Source organism: Lissotriton vulgaris, chromosome 1_2 (genome assembly GCF_964263255.1).
Source record: "Lissotriton vulgaris chromosome 1_2, aLisVul1.2, whole genome shotgun sequence".
NCBI lineage: Eukaryota > Metazoa > Chordata > Amphibia > Caudata > Salamandridae > Lissotriton > Lissotriton vulgaris.
In genome coordinates this window covers 28,222,420-28,245,947 of record NC_141686.1, presented here as the reverse complement: position 1 = coordinate 28,245,947, position 23,528 = coordinate 28,222,420, and the positions used below count along the sequence as shown (strand labels likewise).

Sequence of the window (23,528 nt, the reverse complement as noted above, 5' to 3'; positions counted from 1 at the left end):
TTAGGTAAGGACTTGAAGCTTCGCCCATTTTGCCTCCATCTTTTCAATTAGATCCTGTCACTGGCCTTTCTAAATTGTTGCTTTTGAATCATGAATAGGCTAAGTGGTCCCAGGTTATCACTGCCTTTTCTGCATTTGTAACCTCCCATGAGGACTGGACTTTTCACTTGTGTTGTTACACGGCCCGCTTTATCTACAGTCTGTGAGCACTATTTTCTTCAATGATTTTCCCCTATTCCACCCACGACGTGCTTTCCTACAAAGCAGCACGCTATCCGCTTTTATATTTGTATTAGTAATGGCGACCTGTCTGCTTTAACTAAAGCGGCTGCGCTCCGTAAGCTTAGGGTTTTTTTCCCTTTCAGGAAAAGCCCCTATACCGTGCCTTCACCTCAATGGTGGCCACGCTTCTTTCCCCAGATGCCGCTCCCCAAATTCAGCTTATAGCGAGCCGCGTCCAAAGACAGGGGTACTGTCGCCACCAAAGTAAAAGCACGGCATAGGCGATTTACTACAAAAAAAGAATTTGTTTGTGAACTTCCAAACAAATGTTTTTTTGGGGGGAAAACGCCCCATGCCATGCTTCAACTTTAATGGTGACTGCACCCCTTTCTCTAGATGTGGCTCGGTGTAAGCGGAATATGTCTAAAGAAAGGGGCGCAGGCACCATTAAAGTGGTCTCACATCTGCGATTCCTTGAGCCATTGCCAAAACAAATGACAAAGACTTTTATTGATGTGTTGGTTTATAAAACACATAAATAAAATGCATTGTCATTTACAATGCCAATAGCCCAAAGAATCGCAGATGCGAGAGCTATTGCATTGCACATGCTTGTTAAAAATACAACTTCGCCAGTTGGAAGTAGAGAATGTACTTTTTCCTCGGTCAAAGCAATATTTGCTTCATTTTATGAAGTTGTACCTTAAAGCAATTGCATCAAGGGTAGTAGCAGTAAGTAGGCACCACAAATGACAAGGGCTCTGATATTATGAGAGGATGGTCCAAAGCGAGTCTCCTGCTCCTTCAATTTCAGTGAAGAAGGCAGGGAAGTAAACTTCTCACATTGTATGAATCACAATACGCACGTTGCACAAGTAGTGACAAAGGTAAGAAGCTTCTTTGCATGTTAACTCAATGACAAATGGTGAATATTAACTCATTTGATTTTATAGAATGCTTGTGGTAATTGCATTGGGATTAGATTGCATTTAACATTGTTACTAAATTTACTGGCACTCATTAAAAATTGGCCTTGGAAATATGAAAGAACGAGTCTCCACTGTTTTGATTCGATGCAGTTTCCTGCCAGCTACACACTGATTGCTTGACTGCACCATAGAGGGGCATTTCATCTGAACTATGATCTGTTCGTATTTGTTGGTTTTAAAGAAGGGAAGACATCAACTGATTTTGATGCTAACTCCGCAGGTTAATAAACCTTTACTGCGGGCTTTGAATAAAAAACTAATTGTAGAATTAAATTAATTACGTTTGCCAATCAGCAATAATGTGTAACAAAAATTTAGTTAACAGTAAAAATTCCCTTAAAATTTCAACTAAACACAGAGTAATCTGGTACTGCAAAAAAACATAGTAGTAAAACAGGACTGCAGGCTGGAGCCAGAAAACTGGACGTAGGGAACCAACAGCTGGAGGATGAAGTGGAAGAGTTGCTGGACACCAGGACATCGTTGATCGGGCACCACAGGTCACAGGACCTATGGATGCAGGGGTGTGTCCTCTCGTGTCAAGTTCTCACCAGTTCTGGTCGTGGTTGTGGGACCCTTCGGATTGAGGCAGCAGGCGTTGAGGTGAAGGTCGGTGGAGGTCATCCAACGCTGGATCACAGGTCAGGATCACCGGGAAGCCTTTCGCTGAGGTGTTGGGCCACTCGTACTCTAGCCGTGGGCGTCTGGTGCAGTGTGGTGAGGACTCACAGACCCGGGTGCATCTGGATTCCTGATTGGGTTGGTGTTGGGCATATCTGGTGTCCACAGGAGATAGGAGTTATTTGTGAAGGCAGGGCAGGTCTCCAGGGTTCTTGGAGGCTGATGGCTGCAGGACATGCCAAGTTCAGTTCGTAGGGGTTCAGAGCAGGAGACAGGCCGGTAGGGCTGGGGCCAAGGCAGTTGTCGTCGTCGTCCTCCTCCTCTTCTGCAGCACGGCTCTTAGGTCCTTCTTCTTGTCATGTAGAATCTGAAGAGGCAAGATTTAGGTGTGCCCCTAAATACTAGATTTAGGGGCGTTACCAGGAGGTGCAGGTTGGGACCAATGGGTCCATTCCCTCAGGTGTCTACACCCCAAAGTATGCCACCCTCCAGGGGGACGGGGCATAAGGTTCTGCCTGATTGGAGGGGTCCCCCATCTACAAAATGGCAGGGACTAAAATGTGTGCTACACCTTATATCCCCACCTGAGGGATGGTGTTGGTAAAGGTGGGCACACCTCCCTTCCTGGCTATGTTTTCACTCCGGTTCTCAAGCCCAAAATGGGAGTCAGAACCGTTTGGAGCCAGTTGCTGATAGGAGCAAAAGGCTGGGGGTAGCTAACAAAGGCTTTGAAGCTCCCTTTTCGAGGACCCTGCCCGTTCCGGGGGAGGAGGCATGACACCTCTGCCCAGGATGTGCTTTGTTCCCGGATCCAGAGAGCAGAGGGTTCTCTACTCAGAGGTCCAAAAACCTGTCTGGTGGTGGCAGATGGCTGGGAGACAGTCAGAAACCACACCAGAGTTAGTCATTTTTCAGGGGGCATCACTAAGATGCCCTCTATGAGCATTTTTCAATAAATCCAACACTGGCATCAGCGTGGGCTTAATGTGCTTGGAAGTTTGATACCAATCTTCCCAGATTTCAGTAAAGCCATCATGGAGCTGTGGAGTTCAGGTTTAAAAACACACAGCCCATGTACTCAATATGGCTTCACTGCACTTAGTGTCTGTGAATGGCACAGCCACTGTAGGAGCATATTGCTCTTGCAGCTATGCCCCCACCTGGACATGGTACCCCTTGGCTTTAGGGCTGTAAAGCCTGCTAGACGGGTGACTTACCCATGCCACTGGCAGTGTATGTACAGCATAGCACACAAAGATATGGGTCATGTCCACTCTTTGATTTTGGTCTGCAACAAAATACCCAGGGTGGGGGTGTTAGGGTTAGAGATCTCTGAAGGTGGCACGATACACGCTACAGCCTTCAGAGGCCTTGTCTGGTCACTAGGCCCTTTGTACCAGGGGTGACTTTTACAAGGGACTTATAGGTGGCCCGAAGGTGTGCCAATTGTGGGTACAAAGGTACAAATTTAGGAAAGAGCACTGGTGCTGGGGCATGTTTAGCAGCATCCAAGCACACACTAAGTCAAGGTGGTATCACGTATCTGGCAAAAAGTTAGGGAGTAACCATGCAAAAAAGGCAATTTCCTACATGGTCTTTGTATATTGTGACATGTCTCCATCCATAAGACCATGCTGTGAATAAACACTCAGAGGCTGTTCACTCCCCCCTGCAACTCGCCTCAGTGAATAGGGAGTACACCCTTGGGGTGGAAAAGTACATATCCTTTCAGGTGAAGCCAGGGGTGTAAAACAAAAAGGGATTATTTGTGGAGCCATATCAACCAATACCTTTTCTTACATAGCATCATGTCAGAAGAATTCTAGTTTTACTCTGGTCAGCTTTCATAGCATTGCAACTAACAGAGAGAAGCAAACACAACAACCCCATGTGATGACCCGTGTCTCCTCCTTTGATAAAGTGGCTTTCCCATACCTTCAACCCGTGCAGGTCCTGCCCCTTATACAAGGTCCAGTGTATTCTATTATCTACTTCTTCGAGAGTACCTGAAATGTGGTTCAAGTATACTTGATATGGACCCCCATATATCGTGCCGTCTACTGCATATTGGCATGAGAGCATTGAAGGTATCTGCTTGTGTGTTACAGTAGATCATGTCAGTGCGCCATACCGTTAAAGACACCAATGGACCCTTCATACAATGCAGAGCAATTCATCCTCCATGCCAATAAAAGACCCAGAGCCACCAGTCATAGAGACGTCTTTGGTACATTATAGTCAAAGCCCAGTAAAGCCGCTAATGGTGTTTACGGGAGTGACAGCCCCACTATATCCTGCAACACTTCAAACACTGACACTTCAGACATCGATCAGCATTCCTCAGCCAATAGTTAAATATTTGTGCCGGGGTGTAAATGATTAAGAACCTAAGAAGTAAACAACTCCAAAAAGAATAATGACGGATCAGCTCAAATTAATTTAGCTGAATGTGAATGGTCTTAATAACCATTGAGCAATGGAGGAAGCTTTGGGGGGAAATGTGCAACAAGAGTAGTGCCAGGGCAGGGTCTGAGGGTGATAGTGTAACAAGACAAGGAGATCAAAAACGCAACAGAGCGCCCTGGGTCCACAACATATCACCACACCAGAGCATTTGTGATTAGGTCTCTGCAGACCATGTCAAGGCGAGAGAATGTATTAGCCAATAATACTGTTATCTTAGATACATCTCCAAACGCTAAAATAGGCGGTTCCTGCAGCACCACCATTCACGCACATTGTGTGATTTTGAACAAAGCAACAAGAGAGCCAATATAAAGAAATGCAGCAAAGTTCAACAACGCAACAAGAGACCCAATATAAAGAAATGCAGCAAAGTTCAACAACGCAACAAGAGACCCAATATAAAGAAATGCAGCAAAGTTCAACAGTCTGCAATAGATCCTACAAGAGGTGGGGAGGAGAACGAAGGGTCGAACAAATAGCAGCTTCTCCAGGGACACATTTGTGAGAGGTGCACTGGTGTTAATTTGCATCCTGGACAGCAGGTGATGCTCGACTCTCACACAGACCACTTTGAGAGAGAGAGAGAGAGAGAGAGATGAGAGAGGGGGAGAGAGAGAGAGAGAGAGAGAGAGAGAGAGAGAGAGAGAGAGAGAGAGAGAGAGGGAGAGAGAGAGAGGGAGAGAGAGAGAGAGAGAGGGAGAGAGAGAGAGCTAGAGAGGAGGGAGAAAAAAGGATGTATACAAGTTTCTGATAGAGACTTCTAACAACAGATTCTGGATCCAAAAATGTTAGAGCAGTAATTCTCTGAGCTGGTAGGTGGTGCTGTGTAGAGCCGCAGTGATGCTGTTTCACTCTAGAAATCACGTTCGGGGGAGGGGTGGGTTATGTATAGAGCCACTCCAGCATGGTGACGTCAGTTCCTTTCTTTCTGCACCACCAGTGGATCTGGGTGGGTATGTATAGGAGCCACTCCAGCATTGTGACGTCAGTTCCTTTCTTTCTGCACCACCAGTGGATCTGGAGCTACATTTTGCATCTTTGGGCATTTTATCCAAATGTTTTGCAGTGTGCAAGGGAAATGTCACCTCCCAAGATGAGAAGTTTCAAACCCTGTAAGGACTGTTGCAGACAAATATCCGTGGCAGGTCCTCATCAGGTTTGCGTTTGGTCTCTGGGTTTGAGTCACAACCCGTAAGCCTGCAGTGACTAAGCATTGATAAACACAAAGCACAAACAGGACCTTGAGCCCAAGATATATACCTCCAAGCACAGGAGTCGTTCCTGAGGTCGGTTGTTGTTGAGCTCCAAGTCTTGGGTTAGACAGAAGGAAACATAAGAAATACAAGCAGGATCGGACCCTTTCCATCACTCACGATCTCCTATAAAGGCTCAAAGGTGTCGCCATGTGTCTGGATCTCACCCCTGAAGTCCGTCAACTTTGGAGCCCATCCCAAAACTTGTTACGGCACAACCAGAGTTTCTCGGGCCATCTGCGATACCAAGGAAGATCAAGGAGTTCCGCGAGGACATTCTCTGACTATTCGTATCCCTACCAACTCCCTGTAGCGTGCCTACATCCGGGCTGCAAGCAGCCAAGAGATCCCCCATCTGGGATAAGGACAGTGGGTTCACCCTTGGCACCAGCTGGAGGCCCCAAATCTATCACTAAACCTCTTGCAGCTTGTGCCCTGACTCTGCTGCTACCCTCAACACGGGCTCCCCGGGCCTTGATGCGGATATCGATTCCACCGTTGCTGAAGGACAAACTGCCCATTGTGGTCTCCCACTCTGAGTCGACGCCTTTATGACCAAACCCGAGGCCACACTCTACTTTGGTCGAAAACAGCCTCCTTTATATGACTTGCCTCCTCTACAAGAAAGGACACATAATTGCATTCCTTATTTTGTATAGATTCAGACAACAATTATGATGCAGGTGATGAAATAGGGCAAACATACCATAAAGAAAATTGATATGACGACCTTCAAGAACCCAGTGGCCTCGACACTTCCCCCTAGATGGGCCATCTCTCACCCCTGGTCCTGCCACCGAGAAGATTGCTTCTGCGTAATGGTCATGCATAGGACTGCAAAGTTCTTGACCTACTTCTCACCCTCCTTGGAGATCAAAACTAATGTCTTGATAGAAGAACTCAAGCTAGTGCAACCATCTACTGAGCTCCTCCTACCCATTAATGAGGCACTTACCGATACCCTCCTAGGGGCATGGGCCAAACGTTGCTCAGGCCCCCTAGTCAATCACCAAATTGTGAGATGCTACTATCCTGCCCGTGGGGACCTGGCGTTTTTGTCTGTGCTTCCACCACCTCCATCAAAGCATGGTGTTGCACGCATCCACAAAACAGACAAACCCAAATACCTTTTCAACTACTCCCCTGGATAGGGAGTCCAAACGTGTGATACCTTTGGGAAGAGGGTATTTCCCCTGATATCTGTAAGTGCCAGCTGCCTCCTGGACTACTACAACACACCCTTTGAGTTTCAGTGGCTTAAATCCTCCCAGGTATTCTGTAAGACCTCTGGCCTGTCCTAACTCAAGCCATACAGGATGGTTGTAATGCAACCAGGTTAACAATTCGTTGTGGTTTGTTCACCACTGAATCCATTGGACATCTTGCATTGTCTGATAGGCGAAACAGAAAAAGTAGTTCCTATAATGTAAGCAGTGGAAGGATACAAGTCATCCAATCAAGAGGATAGTAAAGAAGATATCTCCAGGAGAGAGATAAACACATGAGAGGAAGGAAAGTAACTGAATAAGAAGCACACCAATGGGAGTGACAAGAAAACCTATCAGTGGTAGGCATTGGGTCAGATCTTAGCCCACTGTAGGTTTTTCGTATGGTTCTTTCATCATCAGAAAGCTAAAAAACGAAAACATGCCACACAATCTCAAGTTGCATTGGAAGATGTTACTCACATAAAAACTTGCAACAAGTAATTATCTAATCATACATCATGCTGAGTAGCCACAATATCGAGATACAGATAGAATGCTCATATAATAACTCATTTTTGACTAGGTCAAATACAGCATACACTATGCAGACATTTTATGCAGACAACATGCTGAGTAGCCACAATATCGACATACAGATAGAATGCTCATATAATAAAGGGCTTTGTTGTCCTTTTAACTCATGTTTGACTAAGTCAAATACAGTATACACTATGCAGACATGCACGTGTACAAAGGGTCCATAGGGCATCAACGAAAATCTCCCAGACAGATAAAAATCTGAAGAAAACGTTTTTTTCCAGTGTCACTGGCTACCAAAACCTTGGAAATCATGAGTCAACATACAATAATGTGGATGGCACCCATCATCTGTCATGCATATATCTGTTACATTTGAAGATAGGCTGTAATTAATATGCATTTGATCTTGCATTACCTTGCTGAAAACTCACATAAAACAAGTACCTACTGGATTGTTATTGGTTTTCCCAGTGAGAATAGCTCGAGCTTTTAATTTGTTCATATTAAAATTTTTCTGATAAGCTTCATAAATGAGCTTGGCAAGGGCTTTCAGATCAGCCATTTGTGAAACATCCAGATCTTGCTCACAGGTTAGAACTTCTAACGTAAGTTTTTCTTTCTCAGACCTTGGCATTCGTCCAAAACGGATTGCTAGGGGTAGAAAGAAAAGTGTCAAATATATAACCATGAACACAAATCATACACAGTAACTTGATACACATCAAATGTGAAAACATTCAAGCTAAGCAACATAGTGACTTGTAGTCCCAGGCATACAGATCCTATTCTCCTTATTTGCTGGACATCCCTCAAGCTCAAGCACAGTCCCACAGGAGCCCATGCCCTGCTCTAAACATGGCTGCTCGCATACCAGACCTCAGTTGTTTGTCCCTTTATTTCTGTTCATCCATGTCAAAGCGAAAGCCACAGGCAGAGAACAGAGAGACAATGGGTGGGAGAAGGGACGTTAAGGACCTCATTACAAGTATCCTTTAAATTCTTATGGATCAGAATTATAAGTATTGTGTTTTTTACAAAGCGATTTCAGGCCGAGTGCAGCCCTAACATCTGGGTGAAATCTTGCAGGAATCGCTGGGGAAATGAGATTTTTCAAACAATAAGTAATCTCCTTTATTTCCACATAACTGGAATTACCAGGACAACTAAACCAATAATTACAGACAGGGGAAAGGACAGGGATTTTAAGGCTACTCATAATGACCGTCTATGTACAAGGCTGTAACACTCACTGTGATGAGTAACTTTTAAATTTACTCCCCCAAGCTACCTTGATGGGAACATTTAAAAAGAACAGATACAACTATATAGCTGGGAAGCATAAAAGGGACATTTGAAAGGCCAAGACAAGAATATTAAAATGCTCAAGACTTATTTGCATATTTCTGGGTCCAAACTAGGGTGGCGTGGTGAGCAAAACAATGTTGGATTTAGACTCAGATCTCCATACTGGGGGTGACTGTTTAACAATGTTCAGCATTCTGACCATAAATTGCTCTTTTTGCATTTTTCACCCAGAGTGGGACGAGTATACCCAGACATGGGTTCCATGCTCGCCATGCCACTGGATTCAAGCTATCCTGGCATGATGAGGGGCGATGCCCCCAAACTGGTCCTTGAATGCTTGTTTCCGGTCCAGGGAGGACCTGACCTGGTAGTTTGGGCTGGACTGTTCCCATATGGAGGAAGGCCAAGACTGATTGCATATGGTTGAGTCTAAACTAGGGTCAGATCTCTGTACTGAGGGGGGAAGAGTGTTTGACATTGTTCAGCATTCGGTCCATCAATTGTTCTTTTTGCATGTGTTGTTTGGAAGCCAGAATTTTCTGAGGAACTTTAGCGTTTATAAACACGATGAGGTGACTGCGTTGACCTGGCTGGTCATCGAGAGTTGGTTGTCCACCAGGTTCTCGGCTTGACTGGTCAGGCTGGGTGCTGGTCAGAGATCTGCTGCCCACATGGTGGAGCTGCAAAGGGAAGTGCTCTTGCTGGAGAGTACCAAGTCTGTTTTGTCTGTGTTTAGTTTCAGACGGTTGATCTTCATCCAGCTGGCTACTTCGGACATGCATGAGGTGAAGTTGGAGAGGAAAAGGATGAACTGGGTGTCGTTGGCAAAGGAGATGATGTTGATTCCATGCGATTGGTTGATGTTGGCCAGTGTTTCCACGTAGGTGTTGAAAGGTGTGGGGCAGAGAGATGATCCTGGGGGCACTCTGAAGATGAGATTGGGGTCGATCGCTGAGGTGAAAGGGGCCAGGCTAGACTGGGTACATCTGGTGAGAAAGGAGCATATCCAATGGATAGAAGGATATCGTACCCTAATCCTTTGTATCCCATTGATATCCTTCCCCCTAAGTCCTTCCCCCTATGTCCTTTGTATATCACCCTTCAATCCTGTAAAGCGCTCTGATATCCTCACGGGTCTGGTTTGCGCTCTATAAAACTTTTAAATAAATAAATAAAAAATATGGCAGCTTTGTGGAGTTGTGGAATGAAGATTGGGTTGTGTCTTCTCTGTCTATGGTCAGTCGAATGTCTGTGGCAACATTGAGAGTGGACTTGGTGCTGTGGTTGACCTGATTCTGAACTGGATGTGGCTGCGGAGGTGGTTGTAATTGAGGTGGTTGGCCAGTCACTTTTGATAACTTTCTCCAGGACTGTGACAGGAAAAGGCAGCAGGGAGATTGAGCCTTAATTAGCTAGCGCCGTAGGGTCTGCTGAGGGTTCCCTTAGAAGGGGCAGTATGGTGTTTCTATGCATTTGTGAAGGTGGCTGTATTGAGTGAGTTGTTGAGTATCCGGGTCAAGGCTGTGCAGATGGGGTCCAGTCCTTTGGTGAAGATGAAGTGTGGGCAGGTATCCAACAGAGCTTCTGAGTGAACAGACTGCATGGTCGTTGAGGTTTCTGTCATGCTAGTAATGGGCCAGGAGGTCATGTGTCCGGGGGATATGCCTTGTCAGACGGGAGGGATTCGATGGTGGATGGGTCCGGCAGGGCGTCAAAACTGTTGTAGATGCTGTGGCTGACATAGTGGGAGAGTTGATTACAGTGGTCATGAAAAGGAGTGTTGGTTAAGGAACAAATGGTGGGCGAGGTGAAATTCTTTACGATGGTGAAGTTATTTGGCATTGTTTGCACTGTTTTGAATGCGTTTGATCAGTGCTGACAGCTTGATGGACCGGATGTGCTGATAGTAGAACCTGAGAGCTGGCTTGAAGGTGCTTTTGTCGATTTTGACATGGATCTGGCTCCATCTGCATTGCTTGCAGTGGCGTTTGGTTAGTCTAAGTTCTTCTATGTAACAGCTCGGTTGCACACTGGTCCCGACGGTGATGGTTTAGAACGGTGCTAGGGTGCAAGAGGTAACCCAAGTATTTAAGTTGATGATGGATCAAGAGAGGTTGTGGTAGTGTAGTGGTTAGAGGCCTTGGAGCTCTTTGGTCCATGCTTTTTTCCAGATCCTGATCCAGTTTCTTCTGGTAGTTTTAGGAGGTGTTTAGTGTCCGTGGCAATGACCAGGTCGAAGCGGATAAGTATGCAGTCAATTTGGGTGAGGGGAGCTGGCTTGTGTGTAAAACCTCAGAAATTTGTCAGTATGGTTTACCACAACCCATGCCTCACCCAAAAAAGTACACCCACTTTGGAGTCTTCCTCAGAGGTTTCATGTAGATCCGTTAAGCGGACCAAGAGAAAGGGGAGTGACCAAATGTGCTATTGTCATTTTTTTTTGCATTCTTTCCTCAGATACAGATACAGAAAAACGGACTGAACGGCATTACACCAAGTTTTATGTCAATACAGAAGCCTCCTATTATGCTGTCTTTATAATGCCTTTTCTGGCTGCTATTTATAGTAATAGCAGCCAGTTGGTAAACAAATATTCCATATTACTGTGAACACAACAAAAAAACTAAAATACCTAGCCCGTCCTTAGGTATTGTATACCATTGCTAATAACACAGGTGACTAATTTGTTTTCTCTCTATAGCCCCCAAACAGTCCTGCACTTCCTCTGTCTTGCTGCTGGAGTCAGTTAAGTCAACTTTACTTCATTGTATTTTGAACATTAAACAGTTAGGTATTTACATTTTTGATGACAACATTATTTGCATGGTATTTGGCTTTTCACTTGCATTTCAGGATGAGCGCTGCTCTATTACAGCACATATATTGCTGTGCACATGTGTCTAACTACTTGCTGCTATCGGTTCCAAATTGATTGAGTTATTTATTTTGGGTGGCAGGTGGCTCGTGATGTCCTGTGCAAACAGTCGAGTTCCTCAGGAGCTGCCCCTTACAGGCTAAAGCAGAGTGCACATATTTTGTGTGCCTACCCTCAAACTCTGAGGAATTCTTCACAAGAGACAGACTGCTATTGCGTTGTACTTTATTGAGAGCCTTTTTCTTATAGGAAGTTGATGTATGCCTATGCAATCTAAGAAAACAAGGCTATTCTCCCACACTTGGGTCTTTGATTTCTATTTGGGAGACGTTATTAAGGTATAATACAGTGTTAGTTGCACTGTTCTTATTTCACCAGGAACTTATATTGCTGAACATTGTTTTATTATCATTACAATTTCTATGTTATACAAAGGCTGAAAAAAGTAAATCTGTGGGAGATATGGAAGTAAGTGAGGAGGTTTTTAAGGATAATTTAAAACAGTTCATTAATTGCTCAGTATAATAAAAATATGCAATGAATGCTTCAAATGAAGAAAACTGTCCAAAATATCAGGAACAATGTCACAAATATTATTTTTGGCCCAGATTCATCCTGCTGGTAGCAGAAGGTGTTTTCCTTAAAGTGCACATGCCAACAGGTACCCCGATTTTTCTGTGGGAAATTTTCTGATACAATCGCATGACAATAAAGGCCAAAAGTCACTTCTTTGAAGCAAACCGGGCCAGTAGATTCAGCAGGGTCTTCTGCTGCTAAATTGTTTGACGTGGTCATATCAAGAGTTGGGGATGGTTCATCCTTTGAAGAGCATGTTGGTATGTCCAGCAAAATACTCTGTGTAAAAAAAAACCTCATGGGGCGTCAGATAGCCAATGCGCAAGATGGCCTTCCTCCTGTGAGGCTCCTTGAGTCTGGGGAAAATATTCGAAATCATCCTGCTTAAAATAGTCCTATTTCGACTTGCTGAGGGGCTATGTGTTTCCATAATGCAAAAAAAGTTGAGTGATCTAATAGGCCTATTGCCACCTCAACTGTGGTGATCTCACTCTGCGGCCTGCATCGGGAGGCAAGCATGGCGGGTGCTTGAAACATCGCTGCGGCACTACGCGACCGCCTCTAATGGAGCACTTGTAGACCATCTCGTCCGTTGTGAATTTGGGGGAGGAGAGGTGTATGGCCCTTGAATCTGTCCAGGAGCTGTCGGCAGCCGTGGAGGGGCATAGTGAGTGCAGAGCTTGCCTCGGCCTGGGAGCTATCTGCTGGGAGTGTTTACGGACTGAAGGTGCGGCCACGTGGATCCTTGCAGCTGCCTCCGGCGTTTGTACATGAGCTGGGCCCCGGGAGCCAGCCACTACTAGGACTGGCGAGTGCATGGAGCATGCCAGTTATTTCCCAGTATAATTGGTGCTTGAGAGATGGGAATCACACAGTTGGGGAATTTTGTGCTGAAGACAGCTGGGGGTCGATGGAGACATTGTGATTTCCGGCCTGCCTGTGATGAATCAAGACTTTAGCTGACCCAGCTGTTCTTAATAATTGATGCCTACAAGTGGTGAACTAATATATACTACAGTGGAAAATTTAAGGATGATGCACTATACTCTGCCTCCTAGCTCAGGCTTTCAGTAAAAACATTAATGGTGATAATGCTCCCTGTGCCATCTAAAGCCTCTAAGATTCACTGGCTTCTAAAGAGAAAGACTGACACAAGTTCTGATTGCATACCCTGCAGCTATAAGGAGCGTACCTGCTTTGGATGTGGTGGTAGCTGAGAGACTTGGAAAATGAATAGGCCCGACTTTGTTACCGAAATTATCGGCCTGCTTCTGAAGCTCCGTCTGCTCGTGCCCCCCTACAACGGACAAGTGGGGCTGTAGCGGGACTGGGCTTATGGTTGGATTGCCTATGACGGTCTGGGGCAAGCTCTTCGGCCTCATGACATGACAAACGCTGTTATTTACATACCGCACCAGTTAAGTGATCAATTGTGGTCACTTGGCATCAGGTTTTGGAGGATCCACGTTGGACCACTGGAGAAAGTGCTACGTTCTGGTGCATGGGACCGTCTCATGTAAAATGTAAAACAAAAGTGATCTGATGGATCTCACTTAATGGGGGACACCCCTATGCTGTACTATGGCACCTCATTCCTGCATAACTGGGAATCTTATCATTGCTCACTGTTACGTCTTTTGTTGACAGGGCTGGCTGGTGTCTGCGAGCTGCCACCTTTACAATCCTGGTGTGTCTGGTTTGGCTGCAACTGCAAGCAATCCTGGTCTCTCTCAACAACACTTTGTTGTAAGCACCATGGGTAAGACCGACAGACAGTAAGCCAAGCTACATTCTTTGATTCCCGTCGGACCTGCGTAGTTCTGGAGAGCTTGGCGGAATAATCTACGACTGGAGGGCCCTCCTCTGATAAATCCTCAGATTTTGTAGATATGAAAACACTGCTTTTAGCAACGCAAAGAGTCTGACTTCTATTGAGTCTAAAATGAATGCCATGTGAAGCAGAAAGAATTATTTCAGCATAAACTGGAGAAACACAATGGCTGACTGCAAAAGGCATAACAATGCCTTTCTAAAGTAGATGATACTGTCTTATCTCAAGGCAACAAATTACTTAATATAGAAAAAGTTTCGAAACTCATCAATGGCAAGAACAAGGACCTCGAGGTGAAATCGCGCTGTAACAATCTTCTTTCTTAGGTGTGCCAGAGTCTGCAAATACGAGTAGAATGGAGGACTACATTGAGGGGCTGCTCACTACCCTGTTAGGCGTGGACTCCTCCAAAATCCTTATTGTTGAATGTGCACATCGACCTTTATCAGCCCATCCACCACCTCCCACTTCTGCTTGATCGATTATCGCCAGACTCCTAAATTACAGAGATCGAGATACCGCGCTACGCCTCCCAGAGGAAAACGTAATCTACACTTCAATGGGAATAAGGCGACCTCGCATCCAGATTTCACCTCGGCGGTCCAAAAAGCTACGCGAAAATTTGTACAGATAAAGCAGAAGTTGAGATAGGCTGCAATCACTTACGCAATGTTATATCCAGCTCACCTCTGTGTCACCTATCAGGAAAAGATACATTTTTAATCAACCGTCAACTAGTCGCAGACTTTTTACACTGGCATTCTATTTGAACAACACCAACAAAGACTCCTGCTGCACTATTTAGGCCATCTTCCCCAATTTCGGACCAGGGCGGACTTTAAACTGTTCACTACTACTGTCACACTCAAGTAACTGCATGTGTCTGAGGCCTACATTAAATCTTTCTTGATTATCAAATGATTTCCTTTGTGTAGGCTTTGTGGGGCTTGACCACAGTCACCCAACCTAACAATGGTATATTCCCGATAAGATACAATGATGATCCCCAGACACCCTTGTTTTAAGCAAGGATGACCCAGCCTGGCTCTCTGGATTGCCTCTGCAGGCTACCCCTGATTTCGCTTATTTTCTTTATTTCTTCTCTTACTACTCCAAGCTCATTTAAAGTGCTCTTGGCGGGTTACGCTCTGCTGCTCTCTCTCTTTTCCTACTGCTTCTATTTTCACTCAATACTTTTGCTCTTTCTTCTTTATTACTTCACTCTACACAGTGAATTGGTAACACTTCTACTGAAGCCCTGATATGATCTCAGCCGCATATGCAGTTCTTTGCAAGTTTGTCGGAGAAGGAGGTATATCCTTGGCAGGTTTAGACCACTAGTGGGTGGGGGTAGGGAGGGGGGGGGCAATGGAATTTTTTTATATGATTTATTGTGCTCACTGATGCATCATTTATTTATTTATTTATTTATAAAGATTTCTATAGAGCGAACAAGACCCAGATGGGTATCAGAGCGTTTCACAATTTGGAGTGTCGTAATTAATAAAGGGAGTCAAACCAATGTCATTTAAGAATGCTTGCAAGAAACATTTAAATAATACAAAGCGTACTGGGAGAAGAATACAACTAAGTTATGAGAGTATAACCGAACAACTCTTGGCTTCACACGTGATCGTCTAATATAGTAGTTAATACAAGGACGGTAAGTGAGACAAACGAGCCATGGTCATTTAAGGCAAGAACTTGTTCATAAGGAATATTTTCACTTCCTTTTTAAAAGAAGCAGTGGATGATATTCTGTGGACGTCCGGTGGGAAAGAGTTCCAGATCTTTGGGGCAGAGCCTGAGAAAGCTCTGTGCCTCATTCTCTTTTTGCAGAAATTCTGTTGTTTCAAGAGGAGATGGTTACCCCCTCCTGATCATTCTAGCTTTTGCGCCAAGTAATGGGGGTGTTGAAATTGAGTGCTTTATGAGTCATGCAGGCAATCTTTAGTTGTATTCTTGCTTCAAATGGCAGCCAATTTAGGGATTTAAGGGATGGGAAAATGTGATCATTTCTATTAGTACCCGTAATCAACTGGCTGCTGCATTTAGGAAAGCCCTTAGTGGGGCAAAGGTATATTTGGGGAGGCCACAGAGGATAGCACTGCCGTAGTCTAGCCTCGGCAAAACAAACACTTAAACCACCTGCTTGAAGTCATCTTGGGGTGGAATGGTTTAAGATTCCCAAGTATCCTCATCTGGTGGTTAGCACCCTTGCAAGCCTTACTAATATGATTCTTCATGTTCAGGTGCATGTCCGGGGTGATTCAGTGAGATTTGCCTGAGTCAATAATGTGAGGAGAGCAGTTGAAGGCTGTGAGGAGTTTCATCCAGCGGACTATCTTGGGGGTGTGACTAGGCGGAGATATGAGAAGGAATTCCGTTTTGGAGGTGTTTAGCAGGAGGTGGTTCTCCGTTAGCAAGTTTTGAGTATTTGTCAGGGTAGAATTGAGTGCAGTGAAATATTCAGAAGAGGTGATTTTCAGGTATAGTTGCGTGCCGTCCTCATACATGTGAAAAAGAGTGTTTGTGGAATTTAGTGCATTTGCTAATGATTCCATTACTATATTAAAAAGTATGGGCGATAAGGCAGATCATTTTGGGACCCCCTTGGAAACTGTTGAGGGCTGGTATAAGGAATGATTCACCATGACTCTTTGGGATCAGTGGTGCAGGAAGGATGAGAACCATTGCAATACCAGACCGGACAGGGCCATTCTGCGCTCAAGAATGGATAGGAGGATGTCATGATTGACAGTGTGAAACGTAGAAGAAAGGTGTAGGAGGATTTGGAGGCAGGATTCGTTTTTGTCTAGCATTTTTAAAATGTCATCCATAATGTGAAGTGCATTGACCAAGGATATTTCTGTGGTGGAACTGTAAGTCACATTTGTAATGTGAGGTCATAAGCAGAGTGGGTTATGCTGCTTGACATTCCTGCTAGGGAGTCTGGCTGTATTTGCGTAATCCTGTGATTTCATCTGTTATGCCTTTTAGAGGTTTCAATTGCAATGCATTATAAATGTTATCAAGTCTAATAAGTACCTAATTTTAAAGGGATGCCTAAACATGTATTCTTGATGCTGCGCTAGGTGAAGAAGGACCCCGACTGTCAGCCCCTAAGATGTGAAGGGGTATACTTCATGGTCAGTAGGAGATGCTCAGTCACGGTTATGTGTCACAATAGCAGGTGTGCTATTTTAAATGCTGGTTGAGATAATGGGGTGGGTCGCCACTGGGATGGTGCCAGTGAGAAGGGCCCTCACTCCAGGTTATGTTCAACTAACTGCATTAGGGGCAAGATGACGTGCATACATGGGAGTGGTGGTACTAGACCCCCCCATGCCGGAGGGGTGGAGATGTTATTCAATGTCAAAAATGAATTCCAATATATTTGTAAATTGGTGCATATTATTAAGTAGTGTGTGTTTAATAAATGTACTCTTACTTTTATAAAGCAAAGTACAGACTGGACAATCAATTATTGAGTGTTATTTCTACACACCGGTAATGACAATTACTAGCCCACACCACCTCCCTAGCCCACAACACCTTCCTTGAGGTACGCCTTAGACTGCTCTGTAACGCTGCCCTCTGAGGGTCAGGCGTAACACTAGGGCGTTTGGTTCCCAGTGAAGGACAAATGGAACGTTATTTGTGCAGGCCTCATAGATACTGCCCCGTTTTCCAACAACTACTATATAGGTCACATCACATGCCCTTTCAATCAGTCTGTGTGCAAATTGCACACTCTCAGTTTGTGGACGGAAACAGTGCATCAGGCCCATAACTTCCCACTAGGAGGTCTGTTCTACTGCCCCTACCGATAAATACAGGCTGAGGTCTGCTTGCCACATACCTCAGAAATTTCATGGCTGACAGGTGTGCCAAGGAAGGCTTGGGGTGATCAAGTTATCTGCGGTGCTAAAGGTCTCCCAGTAGGCTTTCTGTTTTGGACTCATGTAGTTGGAGACATTCTTTTTCCCTAATCCCTTTTCCCCCCTAATCCCTAGGCCTCCAGGCAATGTATTGCGTTGTGAAGACAAGCAGTGAAGGTTATCTCCCACTTTGAAGCATGTGAATGCAGCACTTCTTTAACTTACCATCATGTGACATTCCAACTGAAAGGCACTTTTGGAAACGACAGCATTGGCACTTGTTCCTATTCTTTTTAAGGATCTTACACATGCGCTCACATTTTTCGTACTCCAGCTTTAGCCGAATTGTTCTCCTGAAAAAACCCTGTAAAATTAAGGTCAGAGAGCGGAACATGTTAATAGTGTAATATATATTATGTCAAGCATTCCCACCCATTGTTGTAATTTAATCCAGTAAAACTGCAGTAATATGAGGCATTATCCAAGAATATATTCCCCATCTTTGTAGATAGAGAAAGGCATTTCAAACAAAAATAACCAAAACATGCTAAAAGATATTGCATTATTTGAAAATGTAATGTTTCAGATGACAAAACAAAAATAAAGAAACGTTGCTTAAACAATCAATTTGCTCTCAATTAAAAAAAAGGGAATATTTTGCTGAGTAAGTGGATCATTGTTTATCAATTTGGGCACAGTCCTATTTCAGTTTAGAGGTGGAACCTATTAGTGGCTCGGTTATTAAGTCCTGTTTGAACCATTTGGTTGGATCAAGTAAGAATTGTAGATTTACTAAATCGGATTGCTACTCAGGCCTATACATTGCCACCTTTATGATAATTTCCTGGAATACAGTGTACCCAATTCATGCCCTAAAAGCTTACATAATGTGCCCTAGAATCGGAGCCAATATTTTAGATATTGTAGTAGGTTCCACTGACCAGAATAATCTCTAATAGTCATAAATTACAGACGTCATAATCTGCTATTTTGTAAACATTCATAAAAACCAGTGTACACCCAATACAATGCTAAAGGAGAGCTTGAGCTTGTCTGCTTTTGTCATAGAAGAGATTTGTTTATGTACTGCACAGAGAACTTGGCAGAATACATAAATGTTTAAGTTCACGCACCAAAGGGCTTATTTATGAGAGTCTTGTGTTGCCGGAGCGGCACTCTTTACGATTTTCCGGTGGCGCAATAATATTTAGGAGGTACGCAAAGTAACTCTGTATGCAAGTCGCTGCCTTGACTACTGCATCATGGAGGAGTTTCATGAGCGTTGCAATGGGTTTTCCCATGCAACACCCATATATTTTGATGCTGCCCCAGATTTACTTAATCACGTAAACCTGGGGCAGCGCCAAAAACGTACGTTTCCCCAGAGCAGGCGTAACGAAGAGAAATATTTGTATTTCTCCTCGTTTATTTCTTCTTTTCTTGTGTGCTGTATTCTGCAGAACACATAGAAAGAGGAAAAAGCATCATGGGATTGTTTTTGTGCTGGAATATACCCTTTCCTACACAAAAACAATAATGCCACTAAAAGAGGCATCTTTGCACCATGGTGCTAGGGTGCCTACATTGGTACTAGGCAGCTAATCGTGCACCAGCACAGGGGGGAAAGGACAGGGATGCAGTGTATTTCATAACTGTGGTGCATTCCTGCCCTTTCACATTGGTGTAGGGCAGGTCCGAAAGAAGACTTACAGTGCTGCCCTATGCAAATTCTAAATAAATATGGCCTCAAGTGTTTCATCCTGCACTTGGGAGAGTTCCCCAGCTACTTGCTGGCTTTACTGTAACCCAGATGTTTGGTACCAAACATCTCATCTTAATAAACGCACACTGATGCCAGTGTTGCATTTATTAATAAATGCACCCAGAAGGCCACTCAGAGGTGTCCCTTGAAAACCTGCAGATTACAATTGTGTTTACTGACTGGTCTCAACCAGCCAGCCACCCTAGACAAGTTTCTGATTTCCTGAGGTGAAAGCCAGCACTCTCTGAGTATGGGATCAAAGCCTGCCCTGGACGAAGGTGTTTACCCCTCCTTCAAGCAGGAACTGCATTCCAGTGTGGAAACTTCAAAGGCCATGTCGCCTTTGTTATGCGACCCAGTCCTCTCCAGATAGTGGGGATGCCCACCTGTCCCCCCCCCATCTGGGCCCGATTTTTTGGCAGCACAACAGGCACGAAAATTAGTAAGATTAGGGGCATATATGGACATTGGAGAAGATGGCGGCTGACTAGGAGCTCAGTCGCGAGCTCCCTGTCGTAGAAACCCACTACCCACAGTATTTCCCACCAGAATGCAAGAAAAAAACCCTGGAAGCAAGAACTAAAGTGCTCTGCAGATCCTTACCAGGAGAGTGTGATGGGTTATCAAGTGAGTTGAGCCGGGAGCCGCAGCCACATCCGGAGAGTCGCGGTATTTTCTGGCCAGCCGGTTGAGTGTGGGTGGAGAGTACTCGGCGTTCTGAGAGCGGCGCTTTCAGCACTTTCAGCGGGGGTTAATCTTCCTCGCGGCTTTTGGATCCGGGTGCGCGGCTGTCCCCTGTTGCCCAGCGGTGGGGAGGTGGAGGTGACGGCGGTGGCGACAGGTCAGGACGGGGGAGAGTCCGGGGGCCTTGCGAGGCTGCCCTGAGACTTTTGAAACGTCCAAAACATCCGGGCATGGAGAAGGAGCAGAGCAGCAAGAGGGGGTTTGCACTGACGGAGCCACAGCGAGGAAAGGAGCGCACCGGAGGTGCACTGGAGACATTGGAGAGTCAGTGCCCAGCGGAGCCAAGTGGAGCTCGCTGGTGGTGTGGGCAGAGGCAGTCCGAGTCCACCGAATAGTTACAAAAACTGCACATCGTGTCTCTTTCAGAGGAGGAACAACATCAGACCATAAGGCAGTAGCAGGAAAGAAAAGCAGCGTCACTAAAAACCAGATCACTGTGCCAGTAAGAAATAGCAGAGTTGAAGGACAGAAAAGGCGAAATAAAGCAGGGTACATACTGAAAGCCCCGGTAAGTGCTACATCTGTCTGTTCTTGTAATATTTGGGAGGCTGGGTGCTCGGGGGGTGGCCTAAAGATTGCTGCAGTGAGCGGTGAGGCTGAAAAAACAGGGGTAAAAGCACTCAACCCGGTAAAACTGGATAGAATCAAAGTCCCCCCCACAGAAAAGACGAGTTTGACAGAAGGGAGACCCGCTGGAGGGGGGTATAGCTTGAGAAGCTTGAAAGGTAATCACCTGGAAACCAAGGATATCAGGGATCAAAAAACACAAAAGACAAAAAAGCTGCAAGTATATCCAGGGACGGGGATAAGGATAAGGACAAGGACAAGGACCAAGACAAGGATAGAGGTAAGGGCAAGACTCATCCCTAGAGAGTCCAGAGGGAGAAACAAGAAGTGTGTTGCACCCCTATTGCGTGCGACTAGGTTTAGTCTAACAAAGCCAGGGGGTAGAAGCGCTCAAAAAATTACTCCATCACTCCGCTCCATTTTCAAGGTACAGGAGAAGAGGGGCCCTAGCGAAGAGAGAACTAGAGAGCCTCAAAAAACAATTGCTACACAAAAGGGCTTAAATATGGCAGAGAAATCAATAGAAGGAGGCTTTGGAGTACCAACGAGTAACCAATATCAAGCTCTCGAGAATCTTGAAACCCAGGAAGTAGAATGTGGCGGTGGGGCTCAGAAGTGGCAAATCACCCTAGAGTAACGCAGGATCAAGCATCTTCCTCTAAAGCCGTTCCAGGACTAGAGCCAGTACACACAAACAGTAAAAACAAAATTAGCTGCAACACTAATAGCACCAATGCAAATGGCACAGGAAGATCTCAGGTAGAAAAGATCTTGGGAGAGATGGGAGAGCTGATGAAGGAATTAAGAGACAAATTTGCAACATCTGAATGAAACCAGACTAAGATCCAGGAGACGTGCGAAACGCTTGATCATAAAATAAACACTTTGGAGATCAGATTTTATTTTTTGAGGAATGGAGGAAGAGGAGACAGTAGCAATCCAATGTTCATCACAAATAAAGTTCCACCACATGGATAATGATAATTTGGAATTATCTTTCCATGACGATAGAATAACCTTAAGAGCTAAAGGAATAAAAAGGTCAAACAATCTAGGGTATATCTATATCAGGCGATAAGGATCCAAGAAAAACATGCATAAAAGATATAGCAGTATTAAATTTAAAAATTGACATGCAAACCTTCCAAACTGAATTCCAAAAGGAAGAAACCGCATCACATTCATATAGTAAATGAAGTAATGAACCTGAAGCATTAGAACAAGACCAACATAAGGGAGAGGAATTAGGAGAAAATTTACAAATGCTAACGGGAGTAATAACCGCTCTATAATAGACAAAATAAAGAGATTGAGTTACATGTGCAGCTACAGAAACTTTAAATAACTTAGACCAAATTTTCTCCCACATATTAATAGAAAAAGAAACAGATAAATCATTTTCCCAAGTAACTTCAACATTGGATTTAGGACGAATTTGAGCATTAGATAACAATATATTATAAACAAGGGCGGCCTTAGGTGTGTGGGTAGAGAATAAAGGATATAAAGGGGATGGAGGTGTTACCGCGGGAAATTCATTTGGAAGTGAGAAAGTAGCCAGGTAGGATTGGATAGCTGTAGCAATAATAGTGTATTCACCAAAAAGGGCATCAGGAAGTTGGTAACGTAGTTGCAAATCTTGGAAGGGAACAATATTGAAATTATGAAGGAATTGATAAACAAAGGATACATTCTTCTCCTTCCAATAAAAAGATTTACCCTTATATTTGAGAAATGTATTATACCAAATAATGGAAGATAAAAAACATTGCAAGGGGTGTACATCTTTAAAAAAGGTATTAAGAATGAGAGTTTGCAAATATTTCAAAATGGGGTATTGAGCTATAAAGGAACACTTGGACATAAAAGCAACATGTTTAAAAGGAAAGTCCTTCAAAAGTGAACGTTCAAAAAGAGCCCATTTGGGGATTGGCATGATTAAAAAATCATAAGCTAATGAAAACGATTGTTTAAGCAGAAAAGCTGAATGGTAAGCTTTAAAAAGAGGGAATCGGACACCACCTTCAGTTTTAGGACGAGTAAGTTTAAGCAAGGCAATACGAGGGTGTTAATTATTCCAAAGGAATTTTGTGCATGTAGAGTTAATACGGGAAAAATATACATTGGGGATTTTGAAGGGAAGCATAAAGACTGTATACAACACATGAGGGGTAATCATCATTTTAATAGTGTCCTGCCTGCCCCACCAGGAAAGAAAAAGCGGGGACCACAGGAGGAGAAGAGCATGTAGTTTCTGAATCAAATTATTAAAAGTAAATTTGAGAGTGTCAGTAAGGGTTGAAGAAAACCAAATACCCAAGTATTTAATTTTGGAAGGACACCAAGTAAATTCAGTATCACTAAACATGAATTGGGAGCAATCAGAGTTTAAGGGCAGGACTTCAGTTTTGGATAGATTGAGTTTATAACCAGAGATAGAGGAGTAAAGTTGGACTGAATTCATAAAATGAGGCAACGAATCAACAGGATTGGACGAGTAAACTAGATATCATCCGCATATGCAGAAATTTTTGTGTCAACAGAGGAGAATTTAAAAGCCAGTAATCATGTCATTGTTACGGATACGTTCTAGGAAAGGTTCGAGGCATAAAATAAATAATAAGGGAGAAAGGGGGCACCCTTGCCTTGTACCACGGGATAAAGAAAAGTATTAAATATATAAGTATA

The 23,528-nt window shown here is 44.2% G+C and overlaps 1 protein-coding gene across 4 annotated transcripts in view; it reads right to left on the bottom strand.

Moving 5' to 3' along the window:
- PPARA (peroxisome proliferator activated receptor alpha) overlaps positions 1–23,528 on the bottom strand; it is a 300,306-nt gene that overhangs the window by 39,115 nt on the left and 237,663 nt on the right. For all 4 annotated transcript variants that reach the window (XM_086952755.1, XM_086952758.1, XM_086952756.1 and 1 more), the window contains exons 5-6: positions 17,993–18,131; positions 7,748–7,950 (exon numbers count right to left, since the gene is read on the bottom strand). In XM_086952755.1, the coding sequence (XP_086808881.1) occupies positions 7,748–7,950; positions 17,993–18,131 (342 nt within the window). The remainder of the gene's footprint in view (positions 1–7,747; positions 7,951–17,992; positions 18,132–23,528) is intronic.